A 12987-nucleotide genomic window follows, 5' to 3' on the forward strand; every position below is an offset into this window, starting at 1 on the left:
TCTGGAGGAGAGGAGAAAAGGTTTCGTGGGGTATATTTACGCGAGCATTCGGTGTTCGTCGTGGTTGGTGGAAACGGTGGAAGCGGCGATTCAGGTTCAGGTGAAGGAAGAAATTGCCAAATCTTACCGTGAGGGTGATAAGGCCACGATGGTCCACGGGGGAGGTAATAAGGCCGGAAGGTTCTTGGAGGTATCGGTGTTGGCTGAGGGTGGTCGTAAGGGAGTCATTTGGCTTCCGGAGGGACGTTTTGGGAGGGGCTGGCGGCGTTTCGCGGGAGAGCTTCGGCAACTGATGGCGGCACAGATCGAGTCGGATGGTATGGCGGAGTCGGGGGTTCCATCTTCGGCGGGGTTTCTAATGGATGGTCCTTCTTTGGGGGTCGATTCCAGGAGGTCTTTCGTGGATGTCCTTCGATCTTCTTCGGGCGTCGAGGCGAGAGCAGTTGAGTATCCGAGGTCTCTCGATTTGCTTCCGGGGTCGTTTTGTTGGGATTCGGAGTATGACGGTTTGGGGTTGCGTTCTGCCGTGGATTGCTCTGCGTTGGAGAGCATGTCTTCTCCTCTGGCGGAGGCGGCTGGGTCAGTGAGTTTGAGGAAGAAGAAGAAGGGCAAGATCGGTATTAGTGGATTGTTGAGGCTTCTAGGGCAAATCCAACGTAAGTTGGACCGGGTCCGTGCAGGGGTTGTCTCGAAGCCCAATCGCAGGAGTAAAAGGGTTCGTTTTTTGGGCCTATCAACTTCTGCTTTGGGTTGTGATTCCGGGTCGGTCTCTGAAGTGGGTTTGGGTCAGAATTTGGATCCGGTTCAGTACTTGGATCCGGATTTCTCAGATCCAGTCCATAACTCGTTCTCATTACCTTTGGAGTCTGTATCGGCTGGGATTCCTCTAGCCTCTGAAGAGTGTTTGGAGCCGTTGGCTAGGTCTTCTTTGAGTTTGCAGGTTACCGGTTTGGATTCCGGCGATGGGTCTTCCCCGGCAGTGTTCTCTCTCTCTCCGGTGCGAGTTTTGGGCGAGATTGTTGGGTCTGCCGGTGACGGGTCTTCTCAGGGGGCTACTTTTTCCCTTTCTGCGGAGGCTTTACAGGCGAGCACGTTGCGCAGGGACTGGGAGGGTTCTCTTTCTTCGATGCCTGAAACCTGCCGGGGTGCGACTGTGTCTTCGGAGATTTCTGATTCGGCTCGTCTTTCTATTCTCAAGGAGGCCTTCGCTGTTCCTTGGGAGGTGGACTCTCCGGCGAGCTCTTGCAGGGAGGTTCCTTTTTCGGGGGAGGAGGAGCTGGTTGTTCGTCCTTCTTCTCCGGAGAAAGGTTTGTTTCGTCGTGGGTTCTTGAGTCCGAGAGCTGTCTCTCCGGCTCCGGTGGTGTTGAAGGATTCTTTGTCTTCTAAGGGAAAGGACCCTGTTCTGGTTCCCTCTGCGCCGGTGGAGGTTCAAGTTGGCTTTTCCCCTGCTACTACCTCCTTGTTCTCGTCGCAGGGATGCACTTCACTCTCGACTACTTCCCTTCTCGATGGGGCGGCTGAGATGGGGAGGAATCTTAGCCGTCCTTTTCCTCGCATGACAGAGAGTGGTACTCCCATTTACTCCTCTATATCCTCGTCCCAACTGTTTTATACCCGGAGGGTGAAGGAAAAAGTCGCAAAGCAGCTGCATAAGAACAAGGACCTGCTTGCTGAGGTTGAAGTTTCTGCCCCTAAGGTTGAAGTTTCTGCTTCTAAGGTTAAGGGGTTGAGGGAGCTCAATAATCTGGATTGCTCCATCTCTCCGGTGAAGGGCCGGCGTCGGAGGGGTTTTTTGGGATCGAAAAATGCTTTTTCTTTTCCCCCTGAGATGCACTAGGGCTTTTCTTGGGGTTTGGTTGGGTCTATTGTATTCCCCTTTGGATGGGTGTTTGGTTTGATTGGGTTTTTCTGGGTTTTTGATTGGTTTGTTTGGGTTTTTTCTGGGTTTTTCTGGGTGTTTGATTGGGTTCCTTTGTATACATTATTGTGTACTTAGAGGCGCTTTGCGCTTTTTTTGATATATACTACATTACTTATCAAAAAAAAAAAAAAAAAAAAAAAAAAAAAGAAAAAGAGAAAGAATCTCTTTTGTGTGATAGTGAGATTTTGGTTTATTGGGGGCTTTGGACATGATTATTCACAAAAATAAAATTTTCATCCATCATATGGTGAGGAAAAAGAGTTGAAAAAAAAAAAGAACAGAACAGAAAAGAAAAAAGAAGCGTACATGACAAATGTCCTAAGGCATGTGAGAAACAGCTTTAATAATAACTAACCTGATGGGAGCTTCCGCCTTCTGAAATATCTTGCCTAGATTGAACCAAGCACCCAACCCAGCCAATGGTTGGGTCATACTTTTCCGTTTCAAAATACTCATCTGTTTGAACTCTGTTACCATCAATTTGTAAGCCTTTAGGGTTACTTGCATCATCTTGTGGTCTCATTCTCTCAGTGGAAGCTTTGGATACAAGGTACAAATCAAGTATAAAATCTGTATTGTTACGTATTGAAACCAAAGACCTAATATTCACATATCTGTTCCCATCTTTGACACTTACTTCACTGGCAACAACATCATTGCCAAACCGCCAACAAGCAGCACGTGCAGCATAGTTTAGCCTCACAGTAGTCCAAGGCCCTTCTCTGCTTGGGCTAATCTGAATATGCCCAGATTTTCTGTCACCAATTGCAGGTTGATTACTGTTGTCAACTTCAGATCTGGGTGACAGGAGTATAGCACATCTTATTCTCCCGCATGAGCCTTCACATTTATCACTCTGCACCATATTGTACATAAGCATCATTAAGCTAAGAATAATTTTTATTTTTTATTTTATTTTTTATTTTTATTTTTTTTATTACTTATCAAAAAAAAAACCTAAGAATAAAATTGTTTGAAGGTTACTTCAAGATCAACCTATAAAGGATACAACAATGTATTCAACCTTAGATATAAGAAGAAAAGCAATGACAAAATCTAAAAAATAACATTCACCATAGATTCTGTTGATGACAAGTCAATCAAGGTCAATTTATTAACATAATCATGTGAATGTGAACCATCTTGGATGTTTCCTGCCATCTGCTTTAGGGGGGCTGAAAAGCATCCAATCGGATTACCTGTCAAACCAGAAGTGAAGTTTATAACGAAAACATAAAACATGGTTGATAATGAATAACTATAATGCGTGGCAAAAGGAATTTATTTTCAGATTTTGAAAGGTAATATCCACATAAAATAAATATATTTGTAATTAGCTAAGAGATTCTAGACAATTAGAATATTAAGAGTTACTCAATTGTACAAATTATGAATGGAGGGCATTAAAACCATTCCTATTGTATGTGCATATCTTTAGCCAAAGCTGCTCTCTACCCACAGGGGATTGGTGCTGTTGCAGCAATCGTTTACTAGTTCAGACTTGTTTTTCCCCCCCTTCTTTTTATCTTTTTGCTTAATAGTAGACAATTTGAAATCTGCTTAAGAGCTCACATTATAATTCATTAGGGTTATCGTGTGATACAAGAGTGCCAAAAGGGTTAAATCACTTTGCGTATATTGTATTGACCAGAAAAACAGAAGATCAACCACTCTGTTGACACTATTGTTTTGTCTAAATTCTTCAATATCTACATTCAAAAATAAGATTGTGGAACCATTATTTTGCATGACCTCTAAATTCAAGAAACTCATTTTTTTTAGGTAATAATTGGGCCCCAGCTCCCATGAGTATGTATGATTATTGTATTCAGCATTCAACTTATTAAAACAGCAAGGACCTTATTTAAAACTGTAGCCCACTATGATTTAAACTCATTAATCAGCAAATACGGAAGAAGATAATTGAGCACAAAGGGGAGCTCCCGCAAGGATGAGTACACTAACACTTTATTGTGGACTTTATCAACCTTGCGTGGTTTTCACCTTGTTTTTTGTAGGGCTTGCTTGCCTTTTTAAAATTCAAGATCATCCTTCCTCATATATTTCCTTAGTCACTTGAGATGATTCCCACCAAATTTAAAAAGATGGTCTTGGTGGCTGGGGCAATATTGATTTCCAATTACGAGGATTTAATTTTAATGCTCAAATACATTGCAAAGTGAATAAGTAATGCTAAATACAGTATTCAGTTGCAGACAGTAACAAGCCGTTTTCAAGCAACCATTCCAATACCAAGAATAGACATCCTTAACATGTCCAAATCTTCGGAATTCATTAATATTTTGTTGACACAAAATTACAAAGATTCACTTTAACTGATGCCGAATTCATCATTCTTCCCTAACATGAAAAACATAAATTTTATGGTATCTAATTCAACAATAATAGATCTGCATAGTGAAAGAAATACCTTTCCCCATGTCTGTCAAAATTAGTTCCAAAGTGTAGTGGTCCTGTGCAAATTTGTACAATAGGAAATTATTTCGGGGCCATGGAAAAAAAAAAAAAAATTACAAAAAATGCACAAAGAGTGAAGGCAAAATGTTATCAGAAAGATAACAACTACTATAAGTACAATCAGAAATTATGTAGAGAATATGTGGAGAGAACTGATCCACTGTGTAAGACCTATCCAGCATTGGCGTCCACACTAGGAAAAAGAAACAGTACACAGAACTTGAGAGAACCAGATTCTCTTTTGCAGAATTGAAACAGCCACTACAGGAGTGAACTTAAGTAAAATTTCTTCAAAATTAGTCTAAAAGATTGAACAAGTACAAGCTTAGGAAATCCTATGGAATAGTAAACCTCTTCAATAATTTATATAGATGAGCTCGCCAAGATACAGTAACAACTTGGAATAAATTAAGCCAGAGACCAGCAGTTTAAGAAGTTTAGTTGCAGAAATAACCTAATGTACTTATAATCAGAAGCCTGAATGTCCCTTCATAAGTACGTGTAATAAGAAGCTCTCAGCTAGCAAGGAATACAATTTTAGAGAACTTACCACTTTAGAAATGGAAAGAATCTTAAATTATGAATAGCTGAAGGACAGAATCTTACTACTGACAGGCTTCAGGAATGAAAATTATGAACTAGGTGAATTAAATGGCCTTCACTTCTTAATAAGCTCATATCTCAGGTAATGAAGGATGTGACTACTCATGAAAAGACACAAAGGTAAAAGATACTAGAAAAGAAAATGTTAATAAAGTAAAAAGAGTTAAGAATGTGACAACTCATAAAAAGACACAACAGCAAAAGAAATTTCCTTGAAAATGAAATGTTAATAAAGAAAAAAAAGTTATCTACATACTGGTGAATCAACTTTGAAGAAAAATACTTCATTCCAGTTGACCAATTCAAGATCAGAAGACAAGTTATCTGAACTGCTTCCACATGTGCGTGCACTCTGTTGATGAAGCTGCCATTCAGTAGAGAGGCTTTGTTCTGGAGTCAGACGAATTGAAACCGTATATTGGTGAGAACTTAAGCCTTCAACTCTTGGGAACTGCATTACAGGTATATCCAAGTAAATGATTAATAAAAGAAAACTATTTGCAAAGATGGGTGTAAATTCATGCTTCCTCTATCCCAAAAGACTTGTCTTGGCTCAAAACGGTATGAGTATTCAGGAAAAGAAATAAGTAAAGTGATTTTCTAAAATGCCCTCTGATTTACGTTAGAGGTAAGCAGTGAGACAGTAGTTTGCTTTTTAAAAAAGGGAACGGCAGTATAGGAAAATGAAAAATAAGTGCTTCCACTTTTAGAATGTGGACATTCATCTGCGACATTCCAAAAGAGAAAGCAAGACATCTATTTAAGACAGGAGTACAGGATATAATCATCTAAGAGTACGAAGCCAATCAATAATAAAAATAAACATAAGAGAAACAATAACTACAATTAAAATTAGCCAGCATCACATATTCTTCAGAAAAGAAAATTATTTTGAAATATTTATTTGGAATCACAAGCAATTGCCTCCATCATTGAATAACTATAACTCATACCTGTGCATCCAGTATAATAATTGTCACCATTGTTCTAACTTTTCTGCAAAGTTTTCCTTTCAAGTGAGAATCTAACATGTTTTTGGAAACCGGAACTTTTACAGGCTTCATATCCCCGGATGGCATCCAAATTATATTTGAAAGTCCCCTTATTTCAGTAGCTCTAATGAAGATGTCCTGGCCAAGCTTGTTTTGTGGGATTATATAATAATTTCTCCGGTGATGGATGTCAGTGATAGATGTTCCACCAAAAGTTGGAGAAAATGCATCCTATTTGATGTAATGTAAATGTCAGGGGAGTTGGGGAAGAAAAGAAAAAAATACAGATATATAAATCGAACAATTGAAAAATAAAAAGAGAGTTGCAAATGAAAATACAAACAATGAGAGGAGAATCAAGAGACTTACTCTGTTTTTATGATATTCTTGGACGTTACTAAGATTATTCCAGCTTGCATAAGCTTGAATAATCATATTTGCATTAGACACTGAAACATTTAAGTTTAGATCCCTAGTTGAGGTAAGACGTAACTGAGAAGCTGCACCTGGGGCATTGAGATCATATTGATACCTACAAAAGTGACGATAAATTAGGAATGAATAGAAATAATAACCTAAAGGTAAAGGTCAATAAACTATCACAACTAAGCTTTTGAAAGCATTCAAAAATATTTTTAACACAAAGAAAAAGAGGGACAAGAAATAAAGGAAAAGCTTCCTTTCCAACGACATAAAGCCAGTAACGGAGAAATCAAGGTAATCATTAGATGATTGGTAATGCACAAAAAGTTGTATGCCCATTGCCTAATTCATTAGACGATTGGTATTGCATACTTATTGTCTTTCTTTTTGGCAAGTAATAAAGATTTTAACAGAAAAAGAGGAAATATATACTTTTTTTTTTTTTTTGATAAGTAATATTGTATATATATAAAAAAATACTTATAACTATTATATATAGTTTATTTAAAAAATTGCAGTCTACAGTTATAGTTTATTATATATTACCTCCAATTCTCTTGAATTCTGTCACTAAACTTCTTTATGAATTGTAGAAATGAAATTGTCTTATTCTCTGTCTCAAATAAAGGAATTTCACACATGATGTGCATGTGTCACACGAAAAACGGAATTTAGACCTTAGTTGACCTTTAGAATGAGCGAGAATAGAGTTGTTCTGTTTCCAAAATAAAGAACTGAGTCGTTTTCTATCTCTTTCATGAACCTTTAAGCCCATTGAAGGCCATCTACAGGATAAATTTAGTGTTTCAACAAGAAGTGTGCATCATATGGGAGAATCTGGCAGTTGGCACAGAAGGCAGGAAGCTTTCATGATGGTTCTCAAAAGACAAAGTAATTTATAACTACCACTACTTATGAGTAGGTAATTTGTAGTATACCCCAAAAACAATTTGATGCATGAATTACAACAAATTACCTTAAAACCCCATCTACTGGCTCAACAAGAGGCTCCCAAGAATCGTACTTATCATTATACGATTGTGCAGCCAAGGAGAAGTTAACAGTGGAACTCAAATAGTCAGTTCTTCCATGCAAAGCAAATCCTATTCCACTAAAAGATACATTCAACAATGGCACCATCTGCAAAATTCCAGGAAACAGAATCAATAGGGACATTATTGCAAGCAAATGGCAATATTGTTGTATTACAGGTTCCTGAGTTCTAAATCATAATCACCATCTGATAAGGAACAGTCTAACACTTTTTAAACAGAAAAATATAAAAGAATTCTGTTAGAATGTAAAGAAAAAGAAATAAATAGGTTCGTACGTCACAACAAACAACACTAGATTTAAACATTGAAGAAAATAAGAAAGTCCTTGCATTCTCCGTAGAGCCTTCATGTAAGCCGGAAGACATAAGGTGTAAAGAGAACAGATCTTTGCATTACTAGCTAGGAAGCCTTATGAGGAAAAAAAGTAACAAAAGATGGCCTTATATTTCAACATTACACCTACAACTATAATTCCTAGAAAAGAAAGGCCATTCTTTAGCAAGTTTAGCTCTCACAAACTATTTGAAAATCAACGCAACCTCAATGGAAGAGGTCTAATAAAACACATACTTTTTATTATCAATACAGATATCTGTTTTGCAAAGAGAAAATGCACAAGGTGTTCTAAAAAGCAAGTATGATTTATTAATAAGACAAGTGAACCTCTAAAAAAAAAAAAGATTACAAGGTCATAAATTTGTGGTGAGGTCCATATGGTTGTCAAATTATGAGTGCCAGTCTGGATAAAGACAAGCCTCAAGGAGAGACTGTTACATTATTGTGTCACATCTGTCCCATAGTTGAACAAAGTGGTCCGCATGTTTCAACCTCTTGGAGGGCTGTCAATAATGGCCTTTATATGCTGGATAAGGTAAGCATATTTTGCCCAGACATTTTGCCTACTTGCGTACTCTCTTGGTCTCATAATGAGTCCATTGAGCATTTATTTTTGGTTGTGAATTCGTGCAATAGATTGTGACTGCTCCTTTCACTAGACTGGGTCCTAATAAGCATCCCTCCTCCAGGTTTCACCCCAGAGACATCTTAAAACAACTTTGGCTGCATATTCTGCGAACTACACTCATGGTGCTTTCACTTGCCTTAGAAAAGTACCCATACAACTCATCTCACCCTTTTGTACGGTCCCATACAGTTGTAAATCAATGAATGCAAGCATTTCTTACGTTTGCTATCAGAAGGATCCCCTAAAGAAGATATGTTTGCACTGAATTCATTCACAATTATTTAACTAATTACCATATTCAGGCATATATTTAACCAGCACTGATTTCCAAACACAACAGGTGGGTTTGACATTTTATTATAAAAATTAAATGGATCGACTTGGAATAGGAATTCTCACCAAGCCACTATAGTCATCAAAGAGTGCTGCAGAAAATGTTGTAATTTTTGCATCAATGATAGTATCATCTGAACCACTTGGTACACTGGAATCTGCAAGCTTTAAAGCAAACCTTCTTGGAGGTCTTTTAAAACCACTACGGACAATGAAGGTTCCCAACTCATTACCAACCAGCCAAATACTAAATGGCTCTGTAATCTTGGCATCAGATGTATCCCATATACTTTCCTCCAGAAACTGATCCCCAGTGACCATATCACTGCGCATACATTTCAATGTGCTGAATTCATGCTGCTTTGGGGTGCCCTTACATGCAATACAACCTAAGGAAACAAAACCCGGGGGAGGTTGAGGTAGCCAGAAAGATACACTCTCCATTCCTTTCTGTTTCTTGATTTGCCCAGCAGGCTGGAAACCCAGAGGTGCTTTCAAAAGCTCTTCATCATCATGAAGAACAATGCAAGTATTTGGAGGCTCATACCTAGGTCCAGATAAGAATCCATATATAATATTAATTCAGTAAAAGATGGACATTTCTCAATATGAAATTCACAAGAATCGCTTACCCTTCAACAGCAATATCACCAAAATATACCATCCCTTGCGGGACAACAGGGCGCCATATGGATAGTTTCTTCCTTGAGTTTGAGCCTTGATTCCACCATATTAATCTAAAACTAGCAACAGCTTCGAAACGCCGGCCAGAGTTTATAATTGATGATCTTCCTGATTGTTGGATTTGTGTATGAACCGAAGGGGAACCTTGGGAATCTGAACTTTTGGATGCTTTTGCAAACTCTTCGGACAACCCAAATATCATATGACGCAAATCGTATGCTTTAGCTGTTAAGCCAAAAATAGCAGGATCTGCTGGCAAGAAAGTGCCAACAGAATTATTCACACGCCAGAATGACATACTTGGGAAGGATCTGCAATTCAGACATGAAAGAAGACATCAAAATCAAGATTTTATTGAAGCTATAAGTATTATGCTTAATATAGAATTTTAGTCCATTGATTTTAGGACTGATGATTTTCCCACATAATATCAGAGCATTGCATGCCTTATGTATCTATTGTTGGTCTACTATCAATCAGCATAAGTTTTGGGGACTGATAGTTCTCCAACAAAAGTAAGTGGCTGTTCAGGTGATACTACTTCATAGAGGAATTAGCAATAAGAAAGGCATGCATGCAGTCAATGTAACACCTAGCTTTACGATGTTCCACGCATGCAGATGGCAAACTGACATCATGTTGGATAACCAACACCATCATACAGAACAATTTCTAAACAGCTCACAATACAATATAAACTGTTACTCAAAAACCCCCCACAAGTTACAGAAAAGTATATCATAAAGATTGAAATTATGACAGAAAATTATTCTTGGAAATTTCACATACCTATCAGTGGTGCTGATTGTAATACAATCCCTCTGGGAACAAGGACAAACTAAAGAAGCCAATATGCACAAAGCAGAAGATAGTGGCGGCTGTGTTCTTCCAGGGGCAACCACACAGCCCAATGCAACATAACCTTTGGGTGCCTCTGGGAACCAAATTGAACAGTTGCTCTCTCCTTGACTGCTGACACCATTTGGTGTCATGTCAGAATTATTTATCCCTTGACCAGAAATGTTCCCAGAAGATAAAGGTGACCAAATCAGTTTGAAAGATGTTGGTCTTTTAACTCTGACAAAGTTGGTATTTACAACAAGCACTCCTTTTATAGGTGGCTTTTCCCTGTCATGTAAAGACTGATGAGTCAACATTACAATGAAACAATTTAAAAAGCACTTGTCGTGAAGAAGAAAAAGAATTAATCTCTATGGGAAACCAAAAAAAAATCTCAAGAAGCAATGTTAGCAAGAGATTTCACTGACAATGGTGTCAGATAGTCCCCAAGAACTGCAAAACCAGGTGGTGCATGAGGTCTCCAGAAGGCATATATCTGGTCACTGTACGGATCTGCAAGGTGCAACACCCGGGCAATGAGTCATCAGTATTTAGCTCTAGATATATTCATATCTTCCAGTGACAAAACAAAAAAAATTAAGAGCATGTTGACGTACATTTTATTGTTCCAACCTTGTCAAATTGGGAGCAGACAACTGTCATTTTCTTTGAAGTCATCCTTAAAAATGCCAGAAGGTCCTCTTCAACTGCTAAAAACAGTCTCAAGATGCTGAATGAAAAACTCATGAATATATCTGAAACAGATAAATGTATACTGATCTTTCCAGAAGCATTTGAATACATAATTGAGGTGTCAAAAGGCTCCAATATCCTGATTCCATTACTCTCCATACTCAAGCCAAGTACATTTGCACCCATCTCAACAGTATCACCCTTCAAAACAAGCCTGGCAGCAGCATGAGCACATCAAATGTCATCTTTCTACCATCTTCTCATTACCTCATTACATGTTATCCTAGATATCCAGTATATAGAAAACTAAAAGTAATAGTTCATGTTAAAATTTTGTAAAATATGTCATTTTGCAGTTACCTTATGAGCCAACAGACACAATAAACTTAATAACATGAAAAGACAACAGCTCTTAAAATATCATTGTTGTGACAAAGTAATAATTAGGATCATGTAGAAGTAGAAAGAATTGAATAAAATAAGCCAATCCCACAGAACACTAAGATTGATGTGGCTCAACTTAACAAGCCTACATCTACGGGCAGAGATTACCAAGAAGAAATTCCACCATCAAAAGATACGAGTACAAAATAGTGATCGAGAAAAGCTACTCAAAATAAAGTCCTAACATACCCAAATCTCACTCTCACACAAAATATAACTTCTTGACAAAAAAAACAGCTAATTTTATTACCACCACTGTCCATCCAGTTCGGGAAGAGAGTACTAGAATCCTCCACACACAAAATATATCAATTGAGGGTTCATTCCACAACAAGAACGGAGGTATGTTTGTTTTAATACAGTTTTATTTACACATTCTATGACTTAAATTAGGTTATTAAGTTGCATAATAAGTCTAACAATTGGTTTAAGAACAACTACAAATGTATAGATTGAGAAGAAAACTACAAATGTACGAATGTAAATCTTTCTCTAGTTCTCTTGAGCGGCAACTATACTACAAAATTGAAGAACTTCTACTGTTCGGCCCTACAAAACTGTGAGTGTGAGATTGCCTCATTTTATATGCATATTGTCCTTGAATGGCCAAATGCCCCTTTTATATATGCTCTCTCAAAGTAGGTCTTATGATGAGACATATTTGGAACAAAGCCTCTATGATGAGACATAATTTTAACCTTTTTTTGAAGGCTGGATCTTTGTGGGGTGCATGGATTAATGACTATATGTTGAAGGGGAAAAGCTTTTGGATGGTGAAAATTCCTCGAGCTTGTTCATGGCCGGAGCTGGAGAAAGTTGTTAAAACTGAGGAACTTAGCCAGGCACTTCATTCGGTTCCAAGTTGGGGATGGGAACTATATTTTTGTGGCTTGATATTTGGCACCCGGATGGTGTACTTTTGGAACAATATGGAAATCGAGCAATTTATGATGCTAGAATTCAGCTCAATGCAAAAGTGTCGAGAGTTCTCTGTGATAAGTCTTGGCATTGGCCTCCTACTAGATCAGAATCTCTAGTCAAAATCCAAAGTCAATTACCTTAGGTTAATACTGGTGCCTAGCATATCTAGCAAAGGCATTTACAATTGTGCTCATGCGTGAGAGTTTATTCGAGCCAAGCAGCAGCCAGTTGTTTGGTGGAGGTTAGTATGGTTCCTTCTTGATATTCCAAGGCAAGCTTTCATTTTATGGTTGATTGCCCGAAATAGACTTACAACAGGGGAAAGTTTACTTACTTGGCGATACAATGGAAATGTCCTTTGTGTTTTTTTAGAGGATTTTTTTTTTTTGATAAGTAATGATGCATTAAAGAGCGCAGAGGGGCGCAACCCAAGTACACAGGAAGTATACAAGAGAGAGACTAAGTAGAAGAGAAAGAAGAAGAGAACATAAAAAGAAAATCAGGGAAATTGATCTCTATGGGAGCAAGTCATCTTGCAGTCCACATATAGAGCGTATACAAAAAGAAATGTACAATGTCCTCAAGGTTTCTCGACAAGTCCTCAAAGCATCTAGCATTCCTTTCCTTCCATAAGCA

General features: G+C 38.1%; 1 protein-coding gene across 2 annotated transcripts in view; it reads right to left on the reverse strand.

The window, feature by feature from the left end:
• The window catches only part of LOC132174762 (pleckstrin homology (PH) domain-containing protein), a 103852-nt gene that overhangs the window by 22260 nt on the left and 68605 nt on the right, over positions 1-12987 (reverse strand). For both annotated transcript variants that reach the window (XM_059586429.2, XM_059586428.2), the window contains exons 35-46: positions 10911-11200; positions 10722-10806; positions 10243-10581; positions 9402-9764; positions 8836-9316; positions 7394-7557; positions 6364-6526; positions 5956-6225; positions 5259-5453; positions 4353-4395; positions 2996-3120; positions 2277-2777 (exon numbers count right to left, since the gene is read on the reverse strand). In XM_059586429.2, coding sequence (XP_059442412.2) covers positions 2277-2777; positions 2996-3120; positions 4353-4395; positions 5259-5453; positions 5956-6225; positions 6364-6526; positions 7394-7557; positions 8836-9316; positions 9402-9764; positions 10243-10581; positions 10722-10806; positions 10911-11200 — 3019 coding nt within the window. The remainder of the gene's footprint in view (positions 1-2276; positions 2778-2995; positions 3121-4352; positions 4396-5258; positions 5454-5955; positions 6226-6363; positions 6527-7393; positions 7558-8835; positions 9317-9401; positions 9765-10242; positions 10582-10721; positions 10807-10910; positions 11201-12987) is intronic.

Source organism: Corylus avellana, chromosome 3 (assembly GCF_965113065.1).
Source record: "Corylus avellana chromosome 3, dhCorAvel1.hap1.2, whole genome shotgun sequence".
Taxonomy (NCBI): domain Eukaryota; kingdom Viridiplantae; phylum Streptophyta; class Magnoliopsida; order Fagales; family Betulaceae; genus Corylus; species Corylus avellana.